At 46.9% G+C, this 25,000-nt stretch overlaps 1 protein-coding gene across 4 annotated transcripts in view; it reads right to left on the reverse strand.

Annotated features, from left to right (window-relative positions):
* Positions 1-25,000, reverse strand: part of LOC124036170 (voltage-dependent calcium channel subunit alpha-2/delta-1) — a 132,818-nt gene that overhangs the window by 75,779 nt on the left and 32,039 nt on the right. For all 4 annotated transcript variants that reach the window (XM_046350420.1, XM_046350400.1, XM_046350409.1 and 1 more), the window contains exons 4-6: positions 9,119-9,178; positions 8,361-8,396; positions 6,952-7,081 (exon numbers count right to left, since the gene is read on the reverse strand). In XM_046350420.1, the coding sequence (XP_046206376.1) occupies positions 6,952-7,081; positions 8,361-8,396; positions 9,119-9,178 (226 nt within the window). The remainder of the gene's footprint in view (positions 1-6,951; positions 7,082-8,360; positions 8,397-9,118; positions 9,179-25,000) is intronic.

Here is a 25,000-nt window from a genome sequence, read left to right on the forward strand (position 1 = left end):
GCTGTCTGTCTGTCTCTCTCTCTCCCTCTCTCTCTCTCTCCCTCTTTCTCTCTCTCCCTCTTTCTCCCTCTCTCTCCCTCTCCCTCTCTCTCTCTCTCCCTCTCTCCCTCTTTCCCTCTTTCTCTTCTCCCTCTTTCCCTCTTTCTCTCTCCCTCCTCTCTCCCTCTCTCTCTCCCTCTTTCCCTCTTCCCTCTCTCTCCCTCTCCTCTCTCCCTCTCCTCTCTCTCTCTCCCTCTCTCTCTCTCTCCTCTTTCCCTCTTTCCCTCTCTCTCCCTCTCTCTCTCCCTCTTCTCCCTCTTTCCCTCTTTCCCTCTTTCTCCCTCTCTCTCTCCCTCTTCTCCCTCTCTCTCCCTCTTTCCCTCTTTCCCTCTCTCCCTCTCCTCCCTCCCTCTCCTCTCTCCCTCTTTCCCTCTCTCTCTCCCTCCTCTCCCTCTCCTCCCTCTCTCTCTCTCCCCTCTCCCTCTCCCTCTTTCCCTCTCTCCCTCTCTCCTCTCTCTCTCTCTCCCTCTCTCTCCTCTCTCCCTCTCTCTCCCTCTCTCTTTCCCTCTCTCCCTCTCTCTCTCTCTCTCTCTCTCTCTCTCTCTCTCTCTCTCTCTCTCTCTCTCTCTCTCTCTCTCTCTCTCTCTCTCTCTCTCTCTCTCTCTCTCTCTCTCTCTCTCTCTCTCTCTCTCTCTCTCTCTCTCTCTCTCTCTCTCTCTCTCTCTCTCTCTCTCTCTCTCCCTCTCTCTCTCTTTCTCCCTCTCTCTCCCTCTCTCTCTCTCTCTCTCTCCCTCTTTCTCAGTCTCCCTCTTTCCCTCTTTCTCCCCTCTCTCCCTCTCTTTCCCTCTTTCTCCCTCTCTCTCCCTCTCCCTCTTTCCCTCTTTCTCCCTCTCTCTCCCTCTTTCTCCCTCTCTCTCCCTCTCCCTCTTTCCTCTTTCTCCCTCTCTCTCCCTCTTTCTCCCTCTCTCTCCCTCTCCCTCTCTCCCTCTTTCCCTCTTTCTCCCTCTCTCTCCCTCTCCCTCTTTCCCTCTTTCTCCTCTCTCTCCCTCTCCCTCTTTCCCTCTTTCTCCCTCTCTCTCCCTCTTTCTCCCTCTCTCTCCCTCTCCCTCTTTCCCTCTTTCTCCCTCTCTCTCCCTCTCCCTCTTTCCCTCTTTCTCCCCTCTCTCCCTCTCCCTCTTTCCCTCTCTCTCCCTCTCCCTCCCTCTCCCTCTCTCTCCCTCTTTCCCTCTTTCTCCCTCTCTCTCCCTCTCCCTCTTTCCCTCTTTCTCCCTCTCTCTCCCTCTCCCTCTTTCCCTCTCTCCCTCTTTCCCTCTTTCCCTCTTTCTCCCTCTCTCTCCCTCTCCCTCTCTCTCCCTCTTTCCCTCTCTCCCTCTTTCCCTCTTTCCCTCTTTCCCTCTTTCTCCCTCTCTCTCCCTCTCCCTCTTTCCCTCTCTCCCTCTTTCCCTCTTTCCCTCTTTCCCTCTTTCTCCCTCTCTCTCCCTCTCCCTCTTTCCCTCTCTCCCTCTTTCCCTCTTTCCCTCTTTCTCCCTCTCTCTCCCTCTCCCTCCCTCCCTCTCCCTCTCTCTCCCTCTTTCCCTCTTTCTCCCTCTCTCTCCCTCTCCCTCTTTCCCTCTTTCTCCCTCTCTCCCTCTCCCTCTTTCCCTCTCTCTCCCTCTCCCTCCCTCCCTCTCCCTCTCTCTCCCTCTTTCCTCTTTCTCCTCTCTCTCCCTCTCCCTCTTTCCCTCTTTCTCCCTCTCTCTCCCTCTCCCTCTTTCCCTCTTTCTCCCTCTCTCTCCCTCTTTCCCTCTTTCTCCCTCTCTCTCCCTCTCCCTCTTTCCCTCTTTCTCCCTCTCTCCCTCTCCCTCTTTCCCTCTTTCTCCCTCTCTCTCCCTCTTTCTCCCTCTCTCTCCCTCTCCCTCTTTCCCTCTTTCTCCCTCTCTCTCCCCTCTTTCTCCCTCTCTCTCCCTCTCCCTCTTTCCCTCTTTCTCCCTCTCTCTCCCTCTTTCTCCCTCTCTCTCCCTCTCCTCTTTCCCTCTTTCTCCCTCTCTCTCCCTCTTTCTCCCTCTCTCTCCCTCTCCCTCTTTCCCTCTTTCTCCCTCTCTCTCCCTCTTTCTCCCTCTCTCTCCCTCTCTCTCTCCCTCTCCCTCTTTCCCTCTTTCCCTCTTTCCCTCTCTCTCCTCTCCCTCTTTCCCTCTTTCTCCTCTCTCTCCCTCTCCCTCTTTCCCTCTTTCTCCCTCTCTCTCCCTCTCCCTCTTTCCCTCTTTCTCCCTCTCTCTCCCTCTCCCTCTTTCCCTCTTTCTCCCTCTCTCTCCCTCTCCCTCTTTCCCTCTCTCTCCCTCTCCCTCCCTCCCTCTCCCTCTCTCTCCCTCTTTCCCTCTTTCTCCCTCTCTCTCCCTCTCCCTCTTTCCCTCTTTCTCCCTCTCTCTCCCTCTCCCTCTTTCCCTCTTTCTCCCTCTCTCTCCCTCTTTCCCTCTTTCTCCCTCTCTCTCCCTCTCCCTCTTTCCCTCTTTCTCCCTCTCTCCCTCTCTCTCCCTCTTTCTCCTCTCTCTCCCTCTCCCTCTTTCCCTCTTTCTCTCTCTCTCCCTCTTTCTCCTCTCTCTCCCTCTCCTCTTTCCCTCTTTCCCTCTTTCCCTCTCTCTCCCTCTCCCTCTTTCCCTCTTTCTCCCTCTCTCTCCCTCTCCCTCTTTCCCTCTTTCTCCCTCTCTCTCCCTCTCCCTCTTTCCCTCTTTCTCCCTCTCTCTCCCTCTCCCTCTTTCCCTCTTTCTCCCTCTCCCTCTTTCCCTCTTTCTCCCTCTCTCTCCCTCTTTCTCCCTCTCTCTCCCTCTCCCTCTTTCCCTCTTTCCCTCTTTCCCTCTCTCTCCCTCTCCCTCTTTCCCTCTTTCTCCCTCTCTCTCCCTCTCCCTCTTTCCCTCTTTCTCCCTCTCTCTCCCTCTCCCTCTTTCCCTCTTTCTCCCTCCCTCTCCCTCTTTCCCTCTTTCTCCCTCTCTCCCTCTCCCTCTTTCCCTCTTTCTCCCTCCCTCTCCCTCTTTCCCTCTTTCTCCCTCTCTCTCCCTCTCCCTCTTTCCTCTTTCTCCCTCTCTCTCCCCTCTCCCTCTTTCCCTCTTTCTCCCTCTCCCTCTTTCCCTCTTTCTCCTCTTTCTCCCTCTCTCTCCCTCTCCCTCTCCCTCTTTCCCTCTCTCTCTCCCTCTTTCCCTCTTTCTCCCTCTTTCCCTCTTTCTCTCTCCCTCTCCCTCTTTCCCTCTTTCTCCCTCCCTCTCCCTCTTTCCCTCTTTCTCGCTCCCTCTCCCTCTTTCCCTCTTTCTCCCTCTCGCTCCCTCTCCCTCTTTCCCTCTTTCTCCCTCTCTCTCCCTCTCCCTCTTTCCCTCTTTCTCCCTCTCCCTCTTTCCCTCTTTCTCCCTCTTTCTCCCTCTTTCCCTCTTTCTCCCTCTTTCCCTCTCTCTCTCCCTCTCCCTCTTTCCCTCTTTCTCCCTCTCCCTCTCTCTCCCTCTCCCTCTTTCCCTCTCTCTCCCTCTCCCTCTCTCTCCCTCTCCCTCTTTCCCTCTTTCCCTCTTTCTCCCTCTTTCTCCCTCCCTCTCTTTCTCCCTCTTTCTCCCTCTTTCTCCCCCTCTCCCTCTCCCTCTTTCCCTCTTTTCCCTCTCTCTCTCTCTCTCTCTCTCTCTCTCTCTCTCTCTCTCTCTCTCTCTCTCTCTCTCTCTCTCTCTCTCTCTCTCTCTCTCTCTCTCTCTCTCTCTCTCTCTCTCTCTCTCTCTCTCTCTCTCTCTCTCTCTCTCTCTCTCTCTCTCTCTCTCTCTCTCTCTCTCTCTCTCTCTCTCTCTCTCTCTCTCTCTCAGTAGGACAATACTATACAGAAGAGAACACCTCTTTGTTGTGGGAAACATTCACATGTAAACGACAGCCTACAGATGCAAACAAACATGGACGACATGGGAAAAAACACACCATTTTGTTTCTCTCCATTGCCCATGCACTTCCAACACTTAGATAAAAAAGCATTTGACCTTTCCAGTTTTTTATTAATTAAATAATCCAGTTTAAGTATACGATGATTGACGAGAAAAGTAGATTCCAACCCATCGGGTATATTACTGCACCATCATATAGCATGTCGTGAAAAATGCAGACAGGCAGATGAAAAGTACATTTACATTCTAATACTTCTGACAGCCAACATTCTAACTCCGCCTATAACTTGTGGACTTTATAGCATTCCCAGAACGCATGGATTATTGGGTTTTCTGATTTCTATGGGGATTTTTAATAGAGATATTGGTCAGGTCGGTTATGTGTACCTACTAAACAACCAATCATATTCCAAGGACATTAAACAAAGCTCTCGCTCTCTCATCTCTTTCTTTGCTTCTCTCCCGCTCCAGGTGAGACCCAAACCCATACTATTATCCAGAAGTACACTGACAGATACTGTACTCATTACGCTCCACCATCAGTTTGGTCCACCATCATCAATCACAAGCCTTCCCCAAAGAGAGCGGGAGTAACCATGGGAACCATCCCTGACCCTAGCCAGCAAAGAGTCTGGAAAAGGACAAGATACACACACATGCTAGCACCCTAGCTCACATGGGCACGTAATTTCCCACATGCACTCTCTCCCCCTCTCTGTGAGGTCAGTAGTGGGTTACCTTGGTTCCAGACGCTATCCCAGCAGGCTCCTCTTAGTGTGAGGGCTGACGCAACACACTACACGCTAATGACCCAGCGCACGCACATGCATGCAAGTCTAATCACACACATATGAACCCACACAGAAAGCAGCAGCAGCACCCATCAATATTAGACATAGCAGTGGGAGCTAATATCAGAAGAGCTTCGAGACAGCAGGTAAATACTAGTAAAAATACAACTCTACCAACCTAAAAGAGCCCCACAGTGGAGGTATCATTAATACCCATAAAACCTAGCAGTCCCACAGGGAAAAAGTCACCTTGTCCTAAAGAGATTTACACTGTTATCGAAACATCACACCAGGGTAAGCCTACACAAAAAAAATGAATGGTGAAAAAATGATTGTAACCCTTTTCTTGTTTGACTGCTAGGTTTTATGGGTTTTATGACTAATAGCAAACTAACTGTACCACATACTGTATCCTTCCCCGTATAGAGTATACATACGTCTCTTAAATATTATGGCTGACTGCAGACAACATGGAGAAGACATGATGTCATGTGTGGATGTTGTCTCCATAGGGAGAATATTGTGTCTGAACAATACAGATGATCAATAGAACACTTTCCAAAGACCCATGGTCCTGTATGGCTCAGTTGGTAGAGCATTGTGCTTGCATCGCCATGATGTGGGTTAAATTCCAGTAACCACCCATATGTAAACATGTATGCACCCATGACTGTAAGTTGCTTTGGATAAAAGACACAAAGAACAAACATAATAATGCTGCTCTGCTGTTATTAAAGGTGCAATTTCTCTAGGGATTCGTATGTGTCCGTCTGCTGTTATTAAAGGTGCCATTTCTCTAGGGATTCGTATGTGTCGTTCTGCTGTTATTGAAGGTGCCATTTCTCTAGGGATTCGTATGTGTCATTCTGCTGTTATTGAAGGTGCCATTTCTCTAGGGATTCGTATGTGTCGTTCTGCTGTTATTGAAGGTGCCATTTCTCTAGGGATTCGTATGTGTCATTCTGCTGTTATTGAAGGTGCCATTTCTCTAGGGATTCGTATGTGTCGTTCTGCTGTTATTAAAGGTGCCATTTCTCTAGGGATTCGTATGTGTCGTTCTGCTGTTATTGAAGGTGCCATTTCTCTAGGGATTCGTATGTGTCGTTCTGCTGTTATTAAAGGTGCCATTTCTCTAGGGATTCGTATGTGTCGTTCTGCTGTTATTGAAGGTGCCATTTCTCTAGGGATTCGTATGTGTCGTTCTGCTGTTATTAAAGGTACCATTTCTCTAGGGATTCGTATGTGTCGTTCTGCTGTTATTAAATGTGCCATTTCTCTAGGGATTCGTATGTGTCATTCTGCTGTTATTAAAGGTGCCATTTCTCTAGGGATTCGTATGTGTCGTTCTGCTGTTATTAAAGGTGCCATTTCTCTAGGGATTCGTATGTGTCGTTCTGCTGTTATTAAAGGTGCCATTTCTCTAGGGATTCGTATGTGTCGTTCTGCTGTTATTAAAGGTGCCATTTCTCTAGGGATTCATATGTGTCGTTCTGCTGTTATTAAAGGTGCCATTTCTCTAGGGATTCGTATGTGTCGTTCTGCTGTTATTAAATGTGCCATTTCTCTTGGGATTCATATGTGTCGTTCTGCTGTTATTAAAGGTGCCATTTCTCTAGGGATTCGTATGTGTCGTTCTGCTGTTATTAAAGGTGCCATTTCTCTAGGGATTCGTATGTGTCATTCTGCTGTTATTAAAGGTACCATTTCTCTAGGGATTCGTATGTGTCGTTCTGCTGTTATTAAAGGTGCCATTTCTCTAGGGATTCGTATGTGTCGTTCTGCTGTTATTAAAGGTGCCATTTCTCTAGGGATTCATATGTGTCGTTCTGCTGTTATTAAAGGTACCATTTCTCTAGGGATTCGTATGTGTCGTTCTGCTGTTATTAAAGGTGCCATTTCTCTAGGGATTCGTATGTGTCGTTCTGCTGTTATTAAAGGTGCCATTTCTCTAGGGATTCGTATGTGTCGTTCTGCTGTTATTAAAGGTACCATTTCTCTAGGGATTCGTATGTGTCGTTCTGCTGTTATTAAAGGTACCATTTCTCTAGGGATTCATATGTGTCGTTCTGCTGTTATTAAAGGTGCCATTTCTCTAGGGATTCGTATGTGTCGTTCTGCTGTTATTAAAGGTGCCATTTCTCTAGGGATTCATATGTGTCGTTCTGCTGTTATTGAAGGTGCCATTTCTCTAGGGATTCGTATGTGTCGTTCTGCTGTTATTAAAGGTACCATTTCTCTAGGGATTTGTATGTGTCGTATCCATGGTTACAATGTGTGTGTGTACGTGTATGTGCACTCACAGCCATCGTAGATGTCAGTAGGGATGTGTACAGCAGTGTGGTTGTGAGAGGTGAGGCGTTTAAACAACATATCTTCCTTAAAGGCTGGCCTGATCCGGTTCTTCCGACCCTCTGTCTCATTCACCTCCAACTAGAGAAGAAGAGAAAGGGAGCGGGTCAGACAGTGTCAGACAGGGATTTAGAACAGAGTAACACCTATGTCCACTGTTAGACTGTCTGGATCTGGATGTAACAGGGAGCCTAATAGAGTAGATGTACATGTCCATTTCTATCAGGCTACTGTGCTGAACAGCTGTCCATCATTAGACACCTGTCTAGTGGTTCTATACCTCACTGGTTCAGAGGAAGGAATGGTGTGGAGAAGCTGGGTTAAACCGGCCTCAGCTTCAAGGCTGAAACTGCCTGTAACAACCTCTGTGGATTAACATGACACATTTCTTCCACATACAGCCTACTATTAAAGGAGAGAAGACAAAGCTTGATGGATATTTCCAATAGTGTGTTTACCAATTCACATCAATGAGAGAGAGGGAGAGGGACAGAGAGACGAGGGAGAACGAGAGGGGAGAGGGACAGAGAGACGAGGGAGAACGAGAGAGGGAGAGGGACAGAGAGACGAGGGAGAACGAGAGAGGGAGAGGGACAGAGAGACGAGGGAGAACGAGAGAGGGAGAGAGACAGAGAAGAGGGAGCGAGCGAAGAGAGAGAGAGCAAGAGAGGGAGCAGAGAGAGAGAGCGAAGAGAGAGAGCGAATAGAGAGAGAGAAGAGAAAGAGATGGGAGATAGAGAGAGGGAGAGCGAAGAGAGAGTGAAGAGAGAGTGAAGAGAGAGAGAAGAGAGAGTGTAGAGAGAGAAGAGAGAAAGAGAGCGAAGAGAGAGTGAGTGAGAGAGAGCAGAGAGAGAATGAGAGAGAGAGATGCAGAGAGAGATAGAGAGAGAGAGAGCGAAGAGAAAGAGAGGCGAGATAGAGATAGAGCCGAAGAGAGAGTGAGTGAAGAGAGAGAGAGAGCGAACAGAGAGAGAGATTGGGGGAAGGGGAATAGGAAGAGTCTCATAATAAAGCAACAGTAGCAGCTCATACATCTCAACTGTCAATTAGTAGAAGCACACCAGGGACCTCTTCACCTGAGAGAAAGGAAGAGAAGGGGGATATGAAGACAGGGAGGGAGGTGTGAGGGATGAAGATAGAAATGGATTGAGGAGGTTGGGAAAAGAAGGGGAGCAAAGAGGGTTAACGGGGAAGGGAAAAGAAGGAGAGTGAGAAAGAGAATGAGAAAGAGAGAGAAAGAGAAGGGGGGCTGTCCTAGACTAAACCACCAGTCTGTATCGGAGTGAGATTGTGGATTGATTATAGATGCAGCTCTGTGTGAGAATCATGTGTTTGTTCGAGAAGGAAGAGAAATACTCACATTGTCCTTTGCATTGTAGTAAACAATGTCACCATCCTGAAACAAATAATACAAATATCTTAGTGAGCATTTTTGTGTGTGTGTGTGTGTGTGTGTGTGTGTGTGTGTGCGTGCGTGCGTGCGTGCGTGCGTGCGTGCGCGTGTGTGTGTGTGTCTGTCTTTGTATGTGTGTGTGTGTGTGTCAGTCTTTGTATGTGTGTGTGTGTGTGTCTGTGTCTGTGTCTGTGTGTCTGTCTTTGTATGTGTGCGTGTTTGTGCGTCTTTCTTTGTATGTGTGTGTGTCTGTCTTTGTATGTGTGTGTGTGTGTGTGTGTGTGTGTGTGTGTGTGTGTGTGTGTGTGTGTGTGTGTGTGTGTGTGTGTGTGTGTGTGTGTGTGTGTGTGTGTGTGTGTGTGTGTGTGTGTGTGTGTGTGTGTGTGTGTGTGTGTGTGCAGTATTTACCCTATATTGATTTAGCTAACCACGCTACCCTTGCCACCACCGCTGAAACAAAATCCTAAGGGAAACACTAGTGTGTTTGTTGAAGCCATATCTTCCCTCCTTTCTAGCCCATAAAGAGAGCAGTGAGAGAACACCATCTACAGTACGGACATCTGAGGTTGCCATCTCTCAGCCAATGAGTAGTGAGTGTTCCAGTACTAAACAGCTGACACACATCAGCCACATTCTTACTACACATTGGGGATGGGAGGGGTGACTTACAGCTACAGTATATCATGTAAATGCAATGTTGGTTCTAATAAGAATCAGAGTTTTACCGCATACTCATCCTTCCACTGGTGTTCCATCTGGAAATTCTCAGCAAATGTGGCCAGAGTCTAGAAGAGACAAAGATAACATGTAAAAAATGTATATTTTACATATACAGTGAGGGAAAAAAGTATTTGATCCCCTGCTGATTTTGTACGTTTGCCCACTGACAAAGAAATGATCAGTCTATAATTTTAATGGTAGGTTTATTTGAACAGTGAGAGACAGAATAACAACAAATACATCCAGAAAAACAAATTTAAAAATGTTATAAATTGATTTGCATTTTAATGAGGGAAATACGTTTTTGACCCCCTCTCAATCAGAAAGATTTCTGGCTCCCAGGTGTCTTTTATACAGGTAACGAGCTGAGATTAGGAGCACACTCTTAAAGAGAGTGCTCCTAATCTCAGTTTGTTACCTGTATAAAAGACACCTGTCCACAGAAGCAATCAATCAATCAGATTCCAAACTCTCCACCATGGCCAAGACCAAAGAGCTCTCCAAGGATGTCAGGGACAAGATTGTAGATCTACACAAGGCTGGAATGGGCTACAAGACCATCGCCAAGCAGCTTGGTGAGAAGGAGACAACAGTTGATGCGATTATTCGCAAATGGATGAAACACAAAATAACTGTCAATCTCCCTCGGCCTGGGGCTCCATGCAAGATCTCACCTCGTGGAGTTGCAATGATCATGGAAACGGTGAGGAATCAGCCCAGAACTACACGGGAGGATCTTGTCAATGATCTCAAGGCAGCTGGGACCATAGTCACCAAGAAACACCAATTGGTAACACACTACGCCGTGAAGGACTGAAATCCTGCAGCACCCGCAAGGTCCCCCTGCTCAAGAAAGCACATGTACGTCCTTCTGTAGCTCAGTTGGTAGAGCATGGCGCTTGTAACACCAGGGTAGTGGGTTCGATCCCCGGGACCACCCATACGTAGAATGTATGCACACATGACTGTAAGTCGCTTTGGATAAAAGCATCTGCTAAATGGCATTTATTATTATTATATTACATGCCTGTCTGACGTTTGCCAATGAACGTCTGAATGATTCAGAGGACAACTGGGTGAAAGTGTTGTGGTCAGATGAGACCAAAATGGAGCTCTTTGGTATCAATTCAACTCACCATGTTTGGAGAAGGAGGAATGCTGCCTATGACCCCAAGAACACCATACCCACCGTCAAACATGGAGGAGGAAACATTGTTTTGGGGGTGTTTTTCTGCTAATGGGACAGGACAACTTCACCGCATCAAAGGGACGATGGACGGGGCCATGTACCGTCAAATCTTGGGTGAGAACCTCCTTCCCTCAGCCAGGGCATTGAAAATTGGCCGTGATGGGTATTCCAGCATGACAATGACCCAAAACACACGGCCATGGGAACAAAGGAGTGGCTCAAGAAGAAGCACATTAAGGTCCTGGAGTGGCCTAGCCAGACTCCATACCTTAATCCCATAGAACATCTGTGGAGGGAGCTGAAGGTTCGAGTTGCCAAACGTCAGCCTCGAAACCTTAATGACTTGGAGAAGATCTGGAAAGAGGAGTGGGACAAAATCCCTCCTGAGATGTGTGCAAACCTGGTGGCCAACTACAAGAAACGTCTGACCTCTGTGATTGCCAACAAGAGTTTTGCCACTAAGTACTAAGTCATGTTTTGCAGAGGGGTCAAATACTTATTTCCCTCATTAAAATGCAAATCAATTTCATAACATTTTTGACATGCGATTTTCTGGATTTTTTGTTGTTATTCTGTCTCTCACTGTTCAAATAAACCTACCATTAAAATTATAGACTGATCATTTCTTTGCCAGTGGGCAAACATACAAAATCAGCAGGGGATCAAATACTTTTTTCCCTCACTGTATAGGTAACACAACATTTTGTGTCCCCCTGTAGATACAGTGTTACCCATATTTTTGACATATTCAGATGACAAAATGGCATATTTCAATATGGAAAAATCACTAAAGAGATTCTCCAGAACTTTGGTATACTTTTTAGCCAGTGGTTCTGAAAGCAGCGCTCACGAGCCAAAAGTGGTCCCAGAAAATGGAATACTACGTCACATATGTGCAGATATGTGCACCACGTCATTGATCTCTCTCTCGTTCTGATGTGTGTGCATCTTGCTAGCTGTCGCTCAAACGGCTAGAACTCAAATTGCTAGAGGGCTGGCCCAATTGGAGGGAAATTTAGGGAAAATGGCACAAAAACGGTCCCTTGGGATTTTATGGCTAATTATGGCTAATTGAGGTAAAACAGGAATTCTGCTCATACATTTGGCATGTATGAACTACACATTGACACATCCAGCCCGAAGCAATGGTACATACAGTGTATGTACCATTTTACCACAGCATTATGTCTCAGTTCTTTAGGCACTGCCATCTCAGGCCTCAGCTTCAGGCCTCAGCTTTAAAGGTAACCAGACATTCATACAGAGATATATGGACATTGACACAGTCCAGTCAGAGGGAGCCTAGAATCAGATAGAGGAATGAGAGTAACAGTCTGATATAGTGCTGAAACTCATAGGGTCAGGATTTAAAGGTCACACACACTTCACCTGGGAGAGAAGGGGAAAGTCAAGAGGGTGTGTGTGTGTGTCTCGGCTCATGGCAGAAAGTCAAGAGGATGTGTGTGTGTGTCTCAGCTCATAGCAGAAAGTCAAGAGGGAGGGATTACTATCTGAAGAGCTGTCAATCAAAGTAAAACACCAGAGAGGATATAACAACAGTGACCTCCACACACTCCTGTCTCACTCGCTCAGACACACTCACACAAGTGGGTAATGTCATCTCTGTCTACAGCTACTGTATGACGGTGGCCATGTCAAGACACATGTCACCTTTATTTAAACTCCACAACATGATACAGAGGGAGATACATAGAGAGAGAGAGAGAGAGAGAGAGAGAGAGAGAGAGAGAGAGAGAGAGAGAGAGAGAGAGAGAGAGAGAGAGAGAGAGAGAGAGAGAGGGAGAGAGAGAGGGAGAGGTAGAGAGAGGGAGTGAGAGAGAGAGGGAGAGAGGGAAAGAGACACAGAGAGAGAATGAGAGAGAGAGACAGAGAGAGAGAGAGAGAGAGAGAGAGAGAGAGAGAGAGAGAGAGAGAGAGAGAGAGAGAGAGAGAGAGAGAGAGAGAGAGAGAGAGAGAGAGAGAGAGACAGACAGACAGACAGCGAGAGAGAGGGAGAGAGACAGAGAGGGAGAGAGAGAGGGGAGAGAGAGAGACAGACAGACAGCGAGAGAGAGGGAGAGAGACAGAGAGGGAGAGAGAGAGACAGACAGACAGCGAGAGAGAGGGAGAGAGACAGAGAGGGAGAGAGAGAGAGAGGGGCAACATACAGTAGATACAGAAATGTAGAGTGCATGTGGTGTAAGAGTTGAGGAGACGACCCAGTATAACTCCAACCCTCCAGACAGTCCAGACTAACTGCAATAGGCTGATGGTGGGTAAAGTGATCAATGCTGAGAGGGTGTGTCCCAGTGTGAGGTGTGGTGTTCCAGTCTGTGTGCCTTAACTACACCCACCTGCCACGCATAAGGTCTCCAGTCAGCCCCAAGTCAACGACCAGCACCCTCGTTAGTATATAATAGATACAGTATGTTAGCATCTGCCAAATGACACAACTGCTAGGTGCGTGTGTAACTGTAAGTTGCTATGGACACGATGCGTCTGTGGAATGACATGGTGTTAGGGTTGTGTGTGTGTGTGTGTGTGTGTCTGTGTCTGCGTTTACTCTGACATAGGTGTAAGATTAAAATGTACCTGTGTGCGTCCAGGAAAAGGGAAACACTGTCACGCTCAGAATTAGAAAAGGAAGACTATGACAATTAGTTGCAGCAGTAAAAACACCCCCTCTCCTTGCAACCCAACCTGCTCTCCTAGGCTGAGTTCTACACATGGTTCTGCTTCCACCTCCTCTGTACAAGCTGTGAAGAGCTATAAACACACAGAACTCCCGGCACCGGCACAAATACACATGCAAATATACACACGTACACACACACACACACACACACACACACACACACACACACACACACACACACACACACACACACACACACACACACACACACACACACACACACACACACACACACACACACACACACACACACACACACACACACACACACACACACATATGCATGAATACACAGTGTACAACTATTTCTCCCTCCATTCAGACCTTCCATCTCCTCCCATCATACTAGATCACCAGGACTGTGTCTATGTGATGTGTAAGGATAAGATCAATGACTTCAGGTCATAGTAATGTTTTATACATCACAAGATCTTGGTAATACAAAATACAGACAAATACAGAGCCAGAAATATGGCTGAATGAGCTATGATCAACAATAAAGCTACAGTCAGAGCACACACACAGTCACACATCTCCTGAGAGTGCAGATCGAGAGAAGCGTTTAAAAATTCATGACAGGGTTTCCACGAGGCTCCTCTCCCCTAGAGGGAAGGAGGGGGGAGACGGGGAGATCTAATTACACCTCCTTTCTCTCTCCCCGCTCTCCCTCCCTCCCTCCTTCCCTGTCTCTTTCTCTGTCTGTCTGTCTGTCTGTCTGTCTGTCTGTCTGTCTGTCTGTCTGTCTGTCTGTCTGTCTGTCTGTCTGTCTGTCTGTCTGTCTGTCTGTCTGTCTGTATGTATGTATGTCGGTCTCTCTCTCTGTCTCTCTCTCTCTCTGTCTCTCTTTGTCTCTCTCTGTCTCTGTCTGTCTGTCTGTCTGTCTGTCTGTCTGTCTGTCTGTCTGTCTGTCTGTCTGTCTGTCTGTCTGTCTGTCTGTCTGTCTGTCTGTCTGTCTGTCTGTCTCTCTCTCTGTCTCTCTCTGTCTGTCTGTCTCTCTCTCTGTCTGTCTCTCTCTCTCTCTGTCTGTCTCTCTCTAACAGACAGGACAGAGGGTTATCAGCCCATCCTGAGAGGAGAACAACAACACATAGATTAAAGACGCTAAACGTCACATACAGCGCATCACGCTACAGAGCTTTGATTAGATTACTGAGGTAACTACTGTCTGTGTCTCCATAACAACACCGGATATCCACCTCTCGATAAGGAGCACCAGTGTCAACAGGTAAATGCTGATTTGATTCAAATGTGCAGAGGTAAATGTGTCTGTGGGAGTATCTATAATGAACCACATGTACTAACCTTGCATGAGACATGAAGACTAGGCTTTTGCTCAGTTGACTAACATAGTCTTGTGGCAGGCAACTCGGGTTTAAACCCAATCGAATTACTGGAAGTATGAAACATGTTCCTGTTGTTGTAACGTGTTTTAAGGATTGTAGATGGGATGATGATGCAGAGGATGTAGAGGAGAGGAAATCCCTCCATCTCCATCAGAGGTGGCTGATGATGACCCCGCTGTAATAGTCCAACAGGGCATGACATACTTCCGGCGCCGACTGAGATGGCCGCCTCGCTTCGCGTTCCTAGGAAACTATGCAGTTTTTTGTTTTTTTTACGTGTTATTTCTTACATTAGTACCCCAGGTCATCTTAGGTTTCATTACATACAGTCGAGAAGAACTACTGAATATAAGATCAGCGTCAACTCACCATCAGTACGACCAAGAATATGTTTTCCGCGACGCGGATCCTGTGTTCTGCCTTACAAACAGGACAACGGAATGGATCGCATGCAGCGACCCAAGGAAACGACTCCGAAAAAGAGGGAAACGCGGCGGTGTTCTGGTCAGACTCCGAAAAAGGGCACATCGCGCACCACTTCCCAGTATTCTTCTTGCCAATGTCCAGTCTCTCGACAACAAGGTTGATGAAATCCGAGCAAGGGTGGCATTCCAGAGGGACATCAGAAACTGCAACGTTCTCTGCTTTACGGAAACATGGCTTACTGGGAAAACGCTATCCAGGGCGGTGCAGCCAACGGGTTTCTCCACGCATCGCGCCGACAGAAACAAACATCTATCTGGTAAGAAGAGTGGCGGGGGCGTATGCCTCATGACTAACGGGACATGGTGTGATGAAGGAAACATACAGGAATTCAAATCCTTCTGTTCACCTGATTTAGAATTCCTCACAATCAAATGTAGACCGCATTATCTTCCAAGAGAATTCTCTTCGATTATAATCACAGCCGTATATATCCCCCCCCAAGCAGACACATCAATGGCTCTGAACGAACTTTATTTAACTCTTTGCAAACTGGAAAACATTTATCCGGAGGTTGCATTCATTGTAGCTGGGGATTTTAACAAAGCCAATCTGAAAACAAGACTCCCTAAATTTTATCAGCATATCGATTGCGCAACCAGGGGTGGTAAAACCTTGGATCATTGTTACTCTAACTTCCGCGACGCATATAAGGCCCTGCCCCGCCCCCCTTTCGGAAAAGCTGACCACGACTCCATTTTGCTGATCCCTGCCTACAGACAGAAATTAAAACAAGAGGCTCCCACGCTGAGGTCTGTCCAACGCTGGTCAGACCAAGCTGACTCTACACTCCAAGACTGCTTCCATCACGTGGACTGGGACATGTTTCGTATTGCGTCAGATGGGAATATTGACGAATACGCTGATTCGGTGTGCGAGTTCATTAGAACGTGCGTCGAAGATGTCGTTCCCATAGCAACGATAAAAACATTCCCTAACCAGAAACCGTGGATTGATGGCAGCATTCGCGTGAAACTGAAAGCGCGAACCACTGCTTTTAATCAGGGCAAGGTGTCTGGCAACATGACTGAATACAAACAGTGCAGCTATTCCCTCCGTAAGGCTATCAAACAAGCTAAGCGTCAGTACAGAGACAAAGTGGAATCTCAATTCAATGGCTCAGACACAAGAGGCATGTGGCAGGGTCTACAGTCAATCACGGACTACAAGATGAAATCCAGCCCAGTCACGGACCAGGATCTCTTGCTCCCAGGCAGACTAAATAACTTTTTTGCCCGCTTTGAGGACAATACAGTGCCACTGACACGGCCTGCAACGGAAACATGCAGTCTCTCCTTCACTGCAGCCGAGGTGAGTAAGACATTTAAACGTGTTAACCCTCGCAAGGCTGCAGGCCCAGACGGCATCCCCAGCCGCGCCCTCAGAGCATGCGCAGACCAGCTGGCCGGTGTGTTTACGGACATATTCAATCAATCCCTATACCAGTCTGCTGTTCCCACATGCTTCAAGAGGGCCACCATTGTTCCTGTTCCCAAGAAAGCTAAGGTAACTGAGCTAAACGACTACCGCCCCGTAGCACTCACTTCCGTCATCATGAAGAGCTTTGAGAGACTAGTCAAGGACCATATCAACTCCACCCTACCTGACACCCTAGACCCACTCCAATTTGCTTACCGCCCAAATAGGTCCACAGACGATGCAATCTCAACCACACTGCACACTGCCCTAACCCACCTGGACAAGAGGAATACCTATGTGAGAATGCTGTTCATCGACTACAGCTCGGCATTCAACACCATAGTACCCTCCAAGCTCGTCATCAAGCTCGAGACCCTGGGTCTCGACCCCGCCCTGTGCAACTGGGTACTGGACTTCCTGACGGGCCGCCCCCAGGTGGTGAGGGTAGGCAACAACATCTCCTCCCCGCTGATCCTCAACACGGGGCCCCACAAGGGTGCGTTCTGAGCCCTCTCCTGTACTCCCTGTTCACCCACGACTGCGTGGCCACGCACGCCTCCAACTCAATCATCAAGTTTGCGGACGACACAACAGTGGTAGGCTTGATTACCAACAACGACGAGACGGCCTACAGGGAGGAGGTGAGGGCCCTCGGAGTGTGGTGTCAGGAAAATAACCTCACACTCAACGTCAACAAAACTAAGGAGATGATTGTGGACTTCAGGAAACAGCAGAGGGAACACCCCCTATCCACATCGATGGAACAGTAGTGGAGAGGGTAGCTAGTTTTAAGTTCCTCGGCATACACATCACAGACAAACTGAATTGGTCCACTCACACTGACAGCGTCGTGAAGAAGGTGCAGCAGCGCCTATTCAACCTCAGGAGGCTGAAGAAATTCGGCTTGTCACCAAAAGCACTCACAAACATCTACAGATGCACAATCGAGAGCATCCTGGCGGGCTGTATCACCGCCTGGTACGGCAACTGCTCCGCCCTCAACCGTAAGGCTCTCCAGAGGGTAGTGAGGACTGCACAACGCATCACCGGGGGCAAACTACCTGCCCTCCAGGACACCTACACCACCCGTTGTTACAGGAAGGCCATAAAGATCATCAAGGACATCAACCACCCAAACCACTGCCTGTTCACCCCGCTATCATCCAGAAGGCGAGGTCAGTACAGGTGCATCAAAGCTGGGACCGAGAGACTGAAAAACAGCTTCTATCTCAAGGCCATCAGACTGTTAAACAGCCACCACTAACATTGAGTGGCTGCTGCCAACACACTGTCATTGACACTGACCCAACTCCAGCCATTTTAATAATGGGAATTGATGGGAAATGATGTAAATATATCACTAGCCACTTTAAACAATGCTACCTTATATAATGTTACTTACCCTACATTATTCATCTCATATGCATATGTATATACTGTACTCTACATCATCGACTGCATCCTTATGTAACACATGTATCACTAGCCACTTTAACTATGCCACTTTGTTTACTTTGTCTACACACTCATCTCATATGTATATACTGTACTCGATACCATCTACTGTGTGCTGCTCTGTACCATCACTCATTCATATATCCTTATGTACATGTTCCTTATCCCCTTACACTGTGTATAAGACAGTAGTTTTGGAATTGTTAGTTAGATTACTTGTTGGTTATCACTGCATTGTCGGAACTAGAAGCACAAGCATTTCGCTACACTCGCATTAACATCTGCTAACCATGTGTATGTGACAAATAAAATTTGATTTGATTTGATTTGATTTGACCTCACCGGGGGTAGAGGTTGGAGGTCAGGGGTTAGGAGAGATGACAGTCAGGTCTCAGTGATAGATAACGGAATTTTAGGATTATAAATTAGTTACCACATGCTGAACATACACTAGATGTGAAAACCATAAGAGAAGTCTTTTGACCTAGCTTGGTTTCTCAAAGGATTGCCTCGCCTGGTTCGCCAACTTATTCTCTGAGTTCAGTGTGTCAAATCGGAGGGCCTGTTGTCCGGACCTCTGGCAGTCTCTATGGGGGTGCCATAGGGTTCAATTATCGGGCCGACTCTCTTGTCTGTATACATCAATGATGTCGCTCTTGCTGCTGGTGATTCGTTGATCCACCTCTACGCAGACGACACCGTTCTTTATACCGCTGGCCCTTCTTTGGACACTGTGTTAACTAACGGCCGCCCAACAACCTGCCCGCTCGACCCTATCCCCTCCTCTCTTCTCCAGACCATTTCCGGAGACCTTCTCCCTTACCTCACCTCGCTCATCAACTTATCCCTGACCGCTGGCTACGTCCCTTCCGTCTTCAAGAGAGCGAGAGTTGCACCCCTTCTGAAAAAACCTACACTCGATCCCTCCGATGTCAACAACTACAGACCAGTATCCCTTCTTTCTTTTCTCTCCAAAACTCTTGAACGTGCCGTCCTTGGTCAGCTCTCCCGCTATCTCTCTCAGAATGACCTTCTTGATCCAAATCAGTCAGGTTTCAAGACTAGTCATTCAACTGAGACTGCTCTTCTCTGTATCACGGAGGCGCTCCGCACCGCTAAAGCTAACTCTCTCTCCTCTGCTCTCATCCTTCTAGACCTATCGGCTGCCTTCGATACTGTGAACCATCAGATCCTCCTCTCCACCCTCTCCGAGTTGGGCATCTCCGGCGCGGCCCACGCTTGGATTGCGTCCTACCTGACAGGTCGCTCCTACTAGGTGGCGTGGCGAGAATCTGTCTCCTCACCACGCGCTCTCACCACTGGTGTCCCCCAGGGCTCTGTTCTAGGCCCTCTCCTATTCTCGCTATACACCAAGTCACTTGGCTCTGTCATAACCTCACATGGTCTCTCCTATCATTGCTATGCAGACGACACACAATTAATCTTCTCCTTTCCCCCTTCTGATGACCAGGTGGCGAATCGCATCTCTGCATGTCTGGCAGACATATCAGTGTGGATGACGGATCACCACCTCAAGCTGAACTTCGGCAAGACGGAGCTGCTCTTCCTCCCGGGGAAGGACTGCCCGTTCCATGATCTCGCCATCACGGTTGACAACTCCATTGTGTCCTCCTCCCAGAGCGCTAAGAACCTTGGCGTGATCCTGGACAACAAACTGTCGTTCTCAACTAACATCAAGGCGGTGGCCCGTTCCTGTAGGTTCATGCTCTACAACATCCGCAGAGTACGACCCTGCCTCACACAGGAAGCGGCGCAGGTCCTAATCCAGGCACTTGTCATCTCCCGTCTGGATTACTGCAACTCGCTGTTGGCTGGGCTCCCTGCCTGTGCCATTAAACCCCTACAACTCATCCAGAACGCCGCAGCCCGTCTAGTGTTCAACCTTCCCAAGTTCTCTCACGTCACCCCGCTCCTCCGCTCTCTCCACTGGCTTCCAGTTGAAGCTCGCATCCGCTACAAGACCATGGTGCTTGCCTACGGAGCTGTGAGGGGAACGGCACCTCAGTACCTCCAGGCTCTGATCAGGCCCTACACCCAAATAAGGGCACTGCGTTCATCCACCTCTGGCCTGCTCGCCTCCCTACCACTGAGGAAGTACAGTTCCCGCTCAGCTCAGTCAAAACTGTTCGCTGCTCTGGCTCCCCAATGGTGGAACAAACTCCCTCACGACGCCAGGACAGCGGAGTCAATCACCACCTTCCGGAGACACCTGAAACCCCACCTCTTTAAGGAATACCTAGGATAGGATAAAGTAATCCTTCTCACCCCCCCCCCCCCTTAAAATATTTAGATGCACTATTGTAAAGTGGTTGTTCCACTGGATGTCATAAGGTGAATGCACCAATTTGTAAGTCGCTCTGGATAAGAGCGTCTGCTAAATGACTTAAATGTAAATGTAACCTCCAGACGAGCTTCAATGCCATACAACTCTCATTCCGTGGCCTCCAAATGCTCTTAAACGCCTAGGTGTTTAACCTCTTCAACCTATGGGGGCGCTATGTCATTATTGGATAGAAAAATGTGCCCGTTTTAAGTGCAATATTTTGTCACAAAAAGATGCTCGACTATGCATATAATTGGCAGCTTTGGAAAGAAAACACTCTGACGTTTTCAAAACTGCAAAGATATTATCTGTGAGTGCCCCAGAAATGATGCTACAGGCGAAACCAAGATGTAACCTCAAACAGGAAATGAGCTGAATTTTTGAAGCTCTGTTTTACTATCGTCTCCTTATATGGCTATGAATGTGCTGTGAACGAGCTTATGCTCTCTGCCGTTCGTCCAAGATGTCTGCAGCATTGTGACGTATTTGTAGGCATATCATTGGAAGATTGGCCATAAGAGACTACATTTGCCAGGTGTACGCCCGGTGTCCTTTGTCTAAATTGGTGCGCAATTGCCAGTGGCACTCATTTTACCATGCGATACAGAAGGAGAAGCACACTTCCAGGAACGATACATCATTGAAGAGATATGTAGAAAAACACCTTGAGGATTGATTCTAAACAACGTTTGCCATGTTTCAGTCGATATTATGGAGTTATTTTGGAAAAGGTTTGGCGTTTTTCTAACTGAATTTTCTGTTTTTTTTTGGTAGCCAAACATGACGCAGAAAACGGACCGATTTCTCCTGCACAAATAATCTTTCAGGAAAACTGAACATTTGCCATCTAACTGAGAGTCTCCTCATCACTTCAAAGGTAAATAAATGATTTATTGAATGTTTTTGCTGGTTTTTGTGAAAATGTTGCCTGGTGATGCTAACGCTAAATGCTAATGCTAACGCTAAATGCTAAATGCTAGTTTTGCTATGGTAGAGAAGCATATTTTTGAAAATCTGAGATGACAGTGTTGTTAACAAAAGGCTAAGCATGAGAGCTAGCATATTGATTTCATTTCATTTGCGATATTCATGAATAGTTAACGTTGCGTTATAGTAATGGGCTTGAGGCTGTAGTCATGATCCCGGATCCGGGTTGGCTCGACTCAAGAAGTTAAATACCTAGGTGTCTGGTTAGACTGTAAACTCTCCTTCCAGACTCACATTAAACATCTCCAATCCAAAACTAAATCTAGAATCTGCTTCCTATTCCGCAACAAAGCATCCTTCACTCATGCTGCAAACATACCCTCGTAAAACTATCCTACCGATCCTCGTCTTCGGCGATGTCATTTACAAAATAGCCTCCAACACTCTACTCAACAAATTGGATGCAGTCTACCACAGCGCCAACCATTTTGTCACCAAAGCTCCATTTACTACCCACCACTGACCTGTACTCTCTCCTTGGCTGGCCCTTGCTTCATATTCGTCGCCAAACCCACTGGCTCCAGGTCATCTACAAGTCTCTGCTAGGTAAAGCCCCGCCTTATCTCAGCTCACTGGTCACCATAGCAGCACCCACCTGTAGCACGCGCTCCAGCAGGTATATGTCACTGGTCACCCCCAAAGCCAATTCTTCCTTCGGCCGCCTCTCCTTCCAGTTTTCTGCGGCCAATGACTGGAACGAACTGCAAAAATCACTAAAGCTGGAGACTCTTACCTCCCTCACTAGCTTTAAGCACCAGCTGTCAGAGCAGCTCACAGATCACTGCACATAGCTCATCTGTAAATAGCCCATCCAATCTACCTCATCCCCATAATGTATTTATTTATTTAACTTGCTCCTTTATACCCCAGTATCTCTATTTGCACATTCATCTTCTGCACATTCTACCATTCCAGTGTTTAATTGCTATATTGTAATTACTTCGCCACCATTTATTTCCTTAACTCTTTATCCTACCTCATTTTCACATGCTGTAACTCTGTGTTGTTGTATGTGTCGAACTGCTGTGCTTTATCTTGGCTAGGTCACAGTTCCAAATGAGAACTTGTTCTCAACTAGCCTACCTGGTTAAATAAAGGTTAAATAAAAAATAAATACATAAAAATGTCATGTTTTGTCATATATTGTCTTGTCATTATGCTTTCCCTTCTGTTCGTTTCCCCCTGCTGGTCTTATTAGGTTCGTTCCCTTTTTTCTCTCTCCTCTCTCTATCGTTCCGTTCCTGCTCCCAGCTGTTCCTATTCTCCTACTCAATCATCTAGTCTTTTCACACCTGTTCCCTATCTTGCCCTCTGATTAGAGTCCCTATTTCTCCCCTTGTTTTCCGTTTCTGTCCTGTCGGATCCTTGTATTATGTTCGCCGTGCTGTGTCTTTGTCTCGCCCTGTCGTGTCTTGTTTCCCTCAGATGCTGCGTGTGAGCAGGTGTCTGAGTCTGCTACGGTCGGTGCCTTCCCGAGGCAACCTACAGTTAATGGTCGAGTCTCCAGTCTGTCCTCGTCACTACGAGTGGAATTAAGTTTTTTATGTTTTGTTTTCTGCTCTGATTGTCCAGGAGTATTGCCTATTTCCTTTACTGGAATAAAGACTCTGTTTTCGCCAAGTCGCTTTTGGGTCCTCATTCACCTGCATAACAAAAAACCTGTAAGGGCAGGGGGTTTGAACCTATCCCAAACCTTAAGCCTTACCTTAACCATTCAGAATGAATGCCCACACTTAACCCTTACCTTAACCATTCAGAATGAATGCCCACACGAAACCCTTACCTTAACCATTCAGAATGAATGCCCACACTTAACATTTACCTTAACCATTCAGAATGAATGCCCACACTTAACCCTTACCTTAACCATTCAGAATGAATGCCCACACTAAACCCTTACCTTAACCATTCAGAATGAATGCCCACACTTAACCCTTACCATAACCATTCAGAATGAATGCCCACACTAAACCCTTACCTTAACCATTCAGAATGAATGCCCACACTAAACCCTTACCTTAACCATTCAGAATAACCCTTAACTTAACCATTCAGAATGAATTCCCACCATTCAGAATGAATGCCCACACTAAACCCTTACCTTAACCATTCAGAATGAATGCCCTAAACACTTAATTCCCTTAAACCTTAACCATTCAGAATGAATGCCCACACTAAACCCTTAACTTAACCATTCAGAATGAATGCCCACACTAAACCCTTAACTTAACCATTCAGAATGAATGCCCACACTAAACCCTTAACTTAACCATTCAGAATGAATGCCCACACTAAACCCTTAACTTAACCATTCAGAATGAATGCCAAAACTCAACCATTAACATCGAAATGTGATGTTTGGCAAAATGGAACAACACAGAGCAGCAGGAGCAACAAAAACACTTAGAAATGAGATGTTTGGAGCAACTTTGACCTTTGGAGAACGTGGATGAATGTCTAATTCTGCAGTGATAATGTGAGAGCTTGTTGACAGTACAGCACTGGCTAACTGGACAACATCTCCAACCTGCAATCCCACAGAGGGATACTAGTCATAGTTGTCACTGCTGGTCCGGATATTTATAGACAGAGGATGCTACGATATGGAGAGGAAGTGAAAAGAGAAAGATATATATAGAGAAGAAAAAATTGCTTGTTTGGTAAGCATCAAGGGTCCGTTATTCCCTTCCCTCAGAACCAGGAGCAATAGCACACAATTAACATGAAGTGAGGGGCGTGGCGCTGTGTCACCATGCCTGACCACATACATAGACAAACCACTAGACAGATATACACCTCAATCAGGATCCAAATGGCAGCAAGAGCATTAACATCTACAGCATTTGTAGAATTCTTCAAAAAACTAAAAACACTTACAGTCATTGAGCATTATACAGTAGCTTGCACAATCACTTAGTTGCACATGTAATATCTGAACCCAGAGATTACCATGCATGAACAGATATCAGTGAATAGTGATGTATGACTCCCTCTCTCTCTTTATATATACAGTTGAAGTCGAAAGTTTACATACACCTTTGCCAAATACATTTAAGGTCGGTTTTTCACAATTCCTGACATTTAATCATAGTAAAAATGTTTTATTTTTTTATTTAACCTTTATTTAACCAGGTAGGCTAGTTGAGAACAAGTTCTCATTTACAACTGCAACCTGGCCAAGATAAAGCATAGCAGTGTGAACAGACAACACAGAGTTACACATGGAGTAAACAATTAACAAGTCAATAATACAGTAGGAAAAAAGAGAGTCTATGTACATTGTGTGCAAAAGGCATGAGGAGGTAGGCGAATAATTACAATTTTGCAGATTAACACTGGAGTGATAAATGATCAGATGGTCATGTACAGGTAGAGATATTGGTGTGCAAAAGAGCAGATAAGTAAATAAATATAAACAGTATGGGGATGAGGTAGGTAAAATTGGGTGGGCTATTTACCGATACACTATGTACAGCTGCAGCGATCGGTTAGCTGCTCAGATAGCAGATGTTTGAAGTTGGTGAGGGAAATAAAAGTCTCCAACTTCAGCGATTTTTGCAATTCGTTCCAGTCACAGGCAGCAGAGAACTGGAACGAAAGGCGGCCAAATGAGGTGTTGGCTTTAGGGATGATCAGTGAGATACACCTGCTGGAGCTCGTGTTACGGATGGGTGTTGCCATCGTGACCAGTGAACTGAGATAAGGCGGAGCTTGACGTAGCATGGACTTGTAGATGACCTGGAGCCAGTGGGTCTGGCGACGAATATGTAGCGAGGGCCAGCCGACTAGAGCATACAGGTCGCAGTGGTGGGTGGTATAAGTTGCTTTAGTAACAAAACGGATGGCACTGTGATAGACTGCATCCAGTTTGGTGAGTAGAGTATTGGAAGCTATTTTGTAGATGACATCGCCGAAGTCGAGGATCGGTAGGATAGTCAGTTTTACAAGGGTAAGTTTGGCGGCGTGAGTGAA

Source organism: Oncorhynchus gorbuscha, linkage group LG01 (genome assembly GCF_021184085.1).
Source record: "Oncorhynchus gorbuscha isolate QuinsamMale2020 ecotype Even-year linkage group LG01, OgorEven_v1.0, whole genome shotgun sequence".
Lineage (NCBI taxonomy): Eukaryota > Metazoa > Chordata > Actinopteri > Salmoniformes > Salmonidae > Oncorhynchus > Oncorhynchus gorbuscha.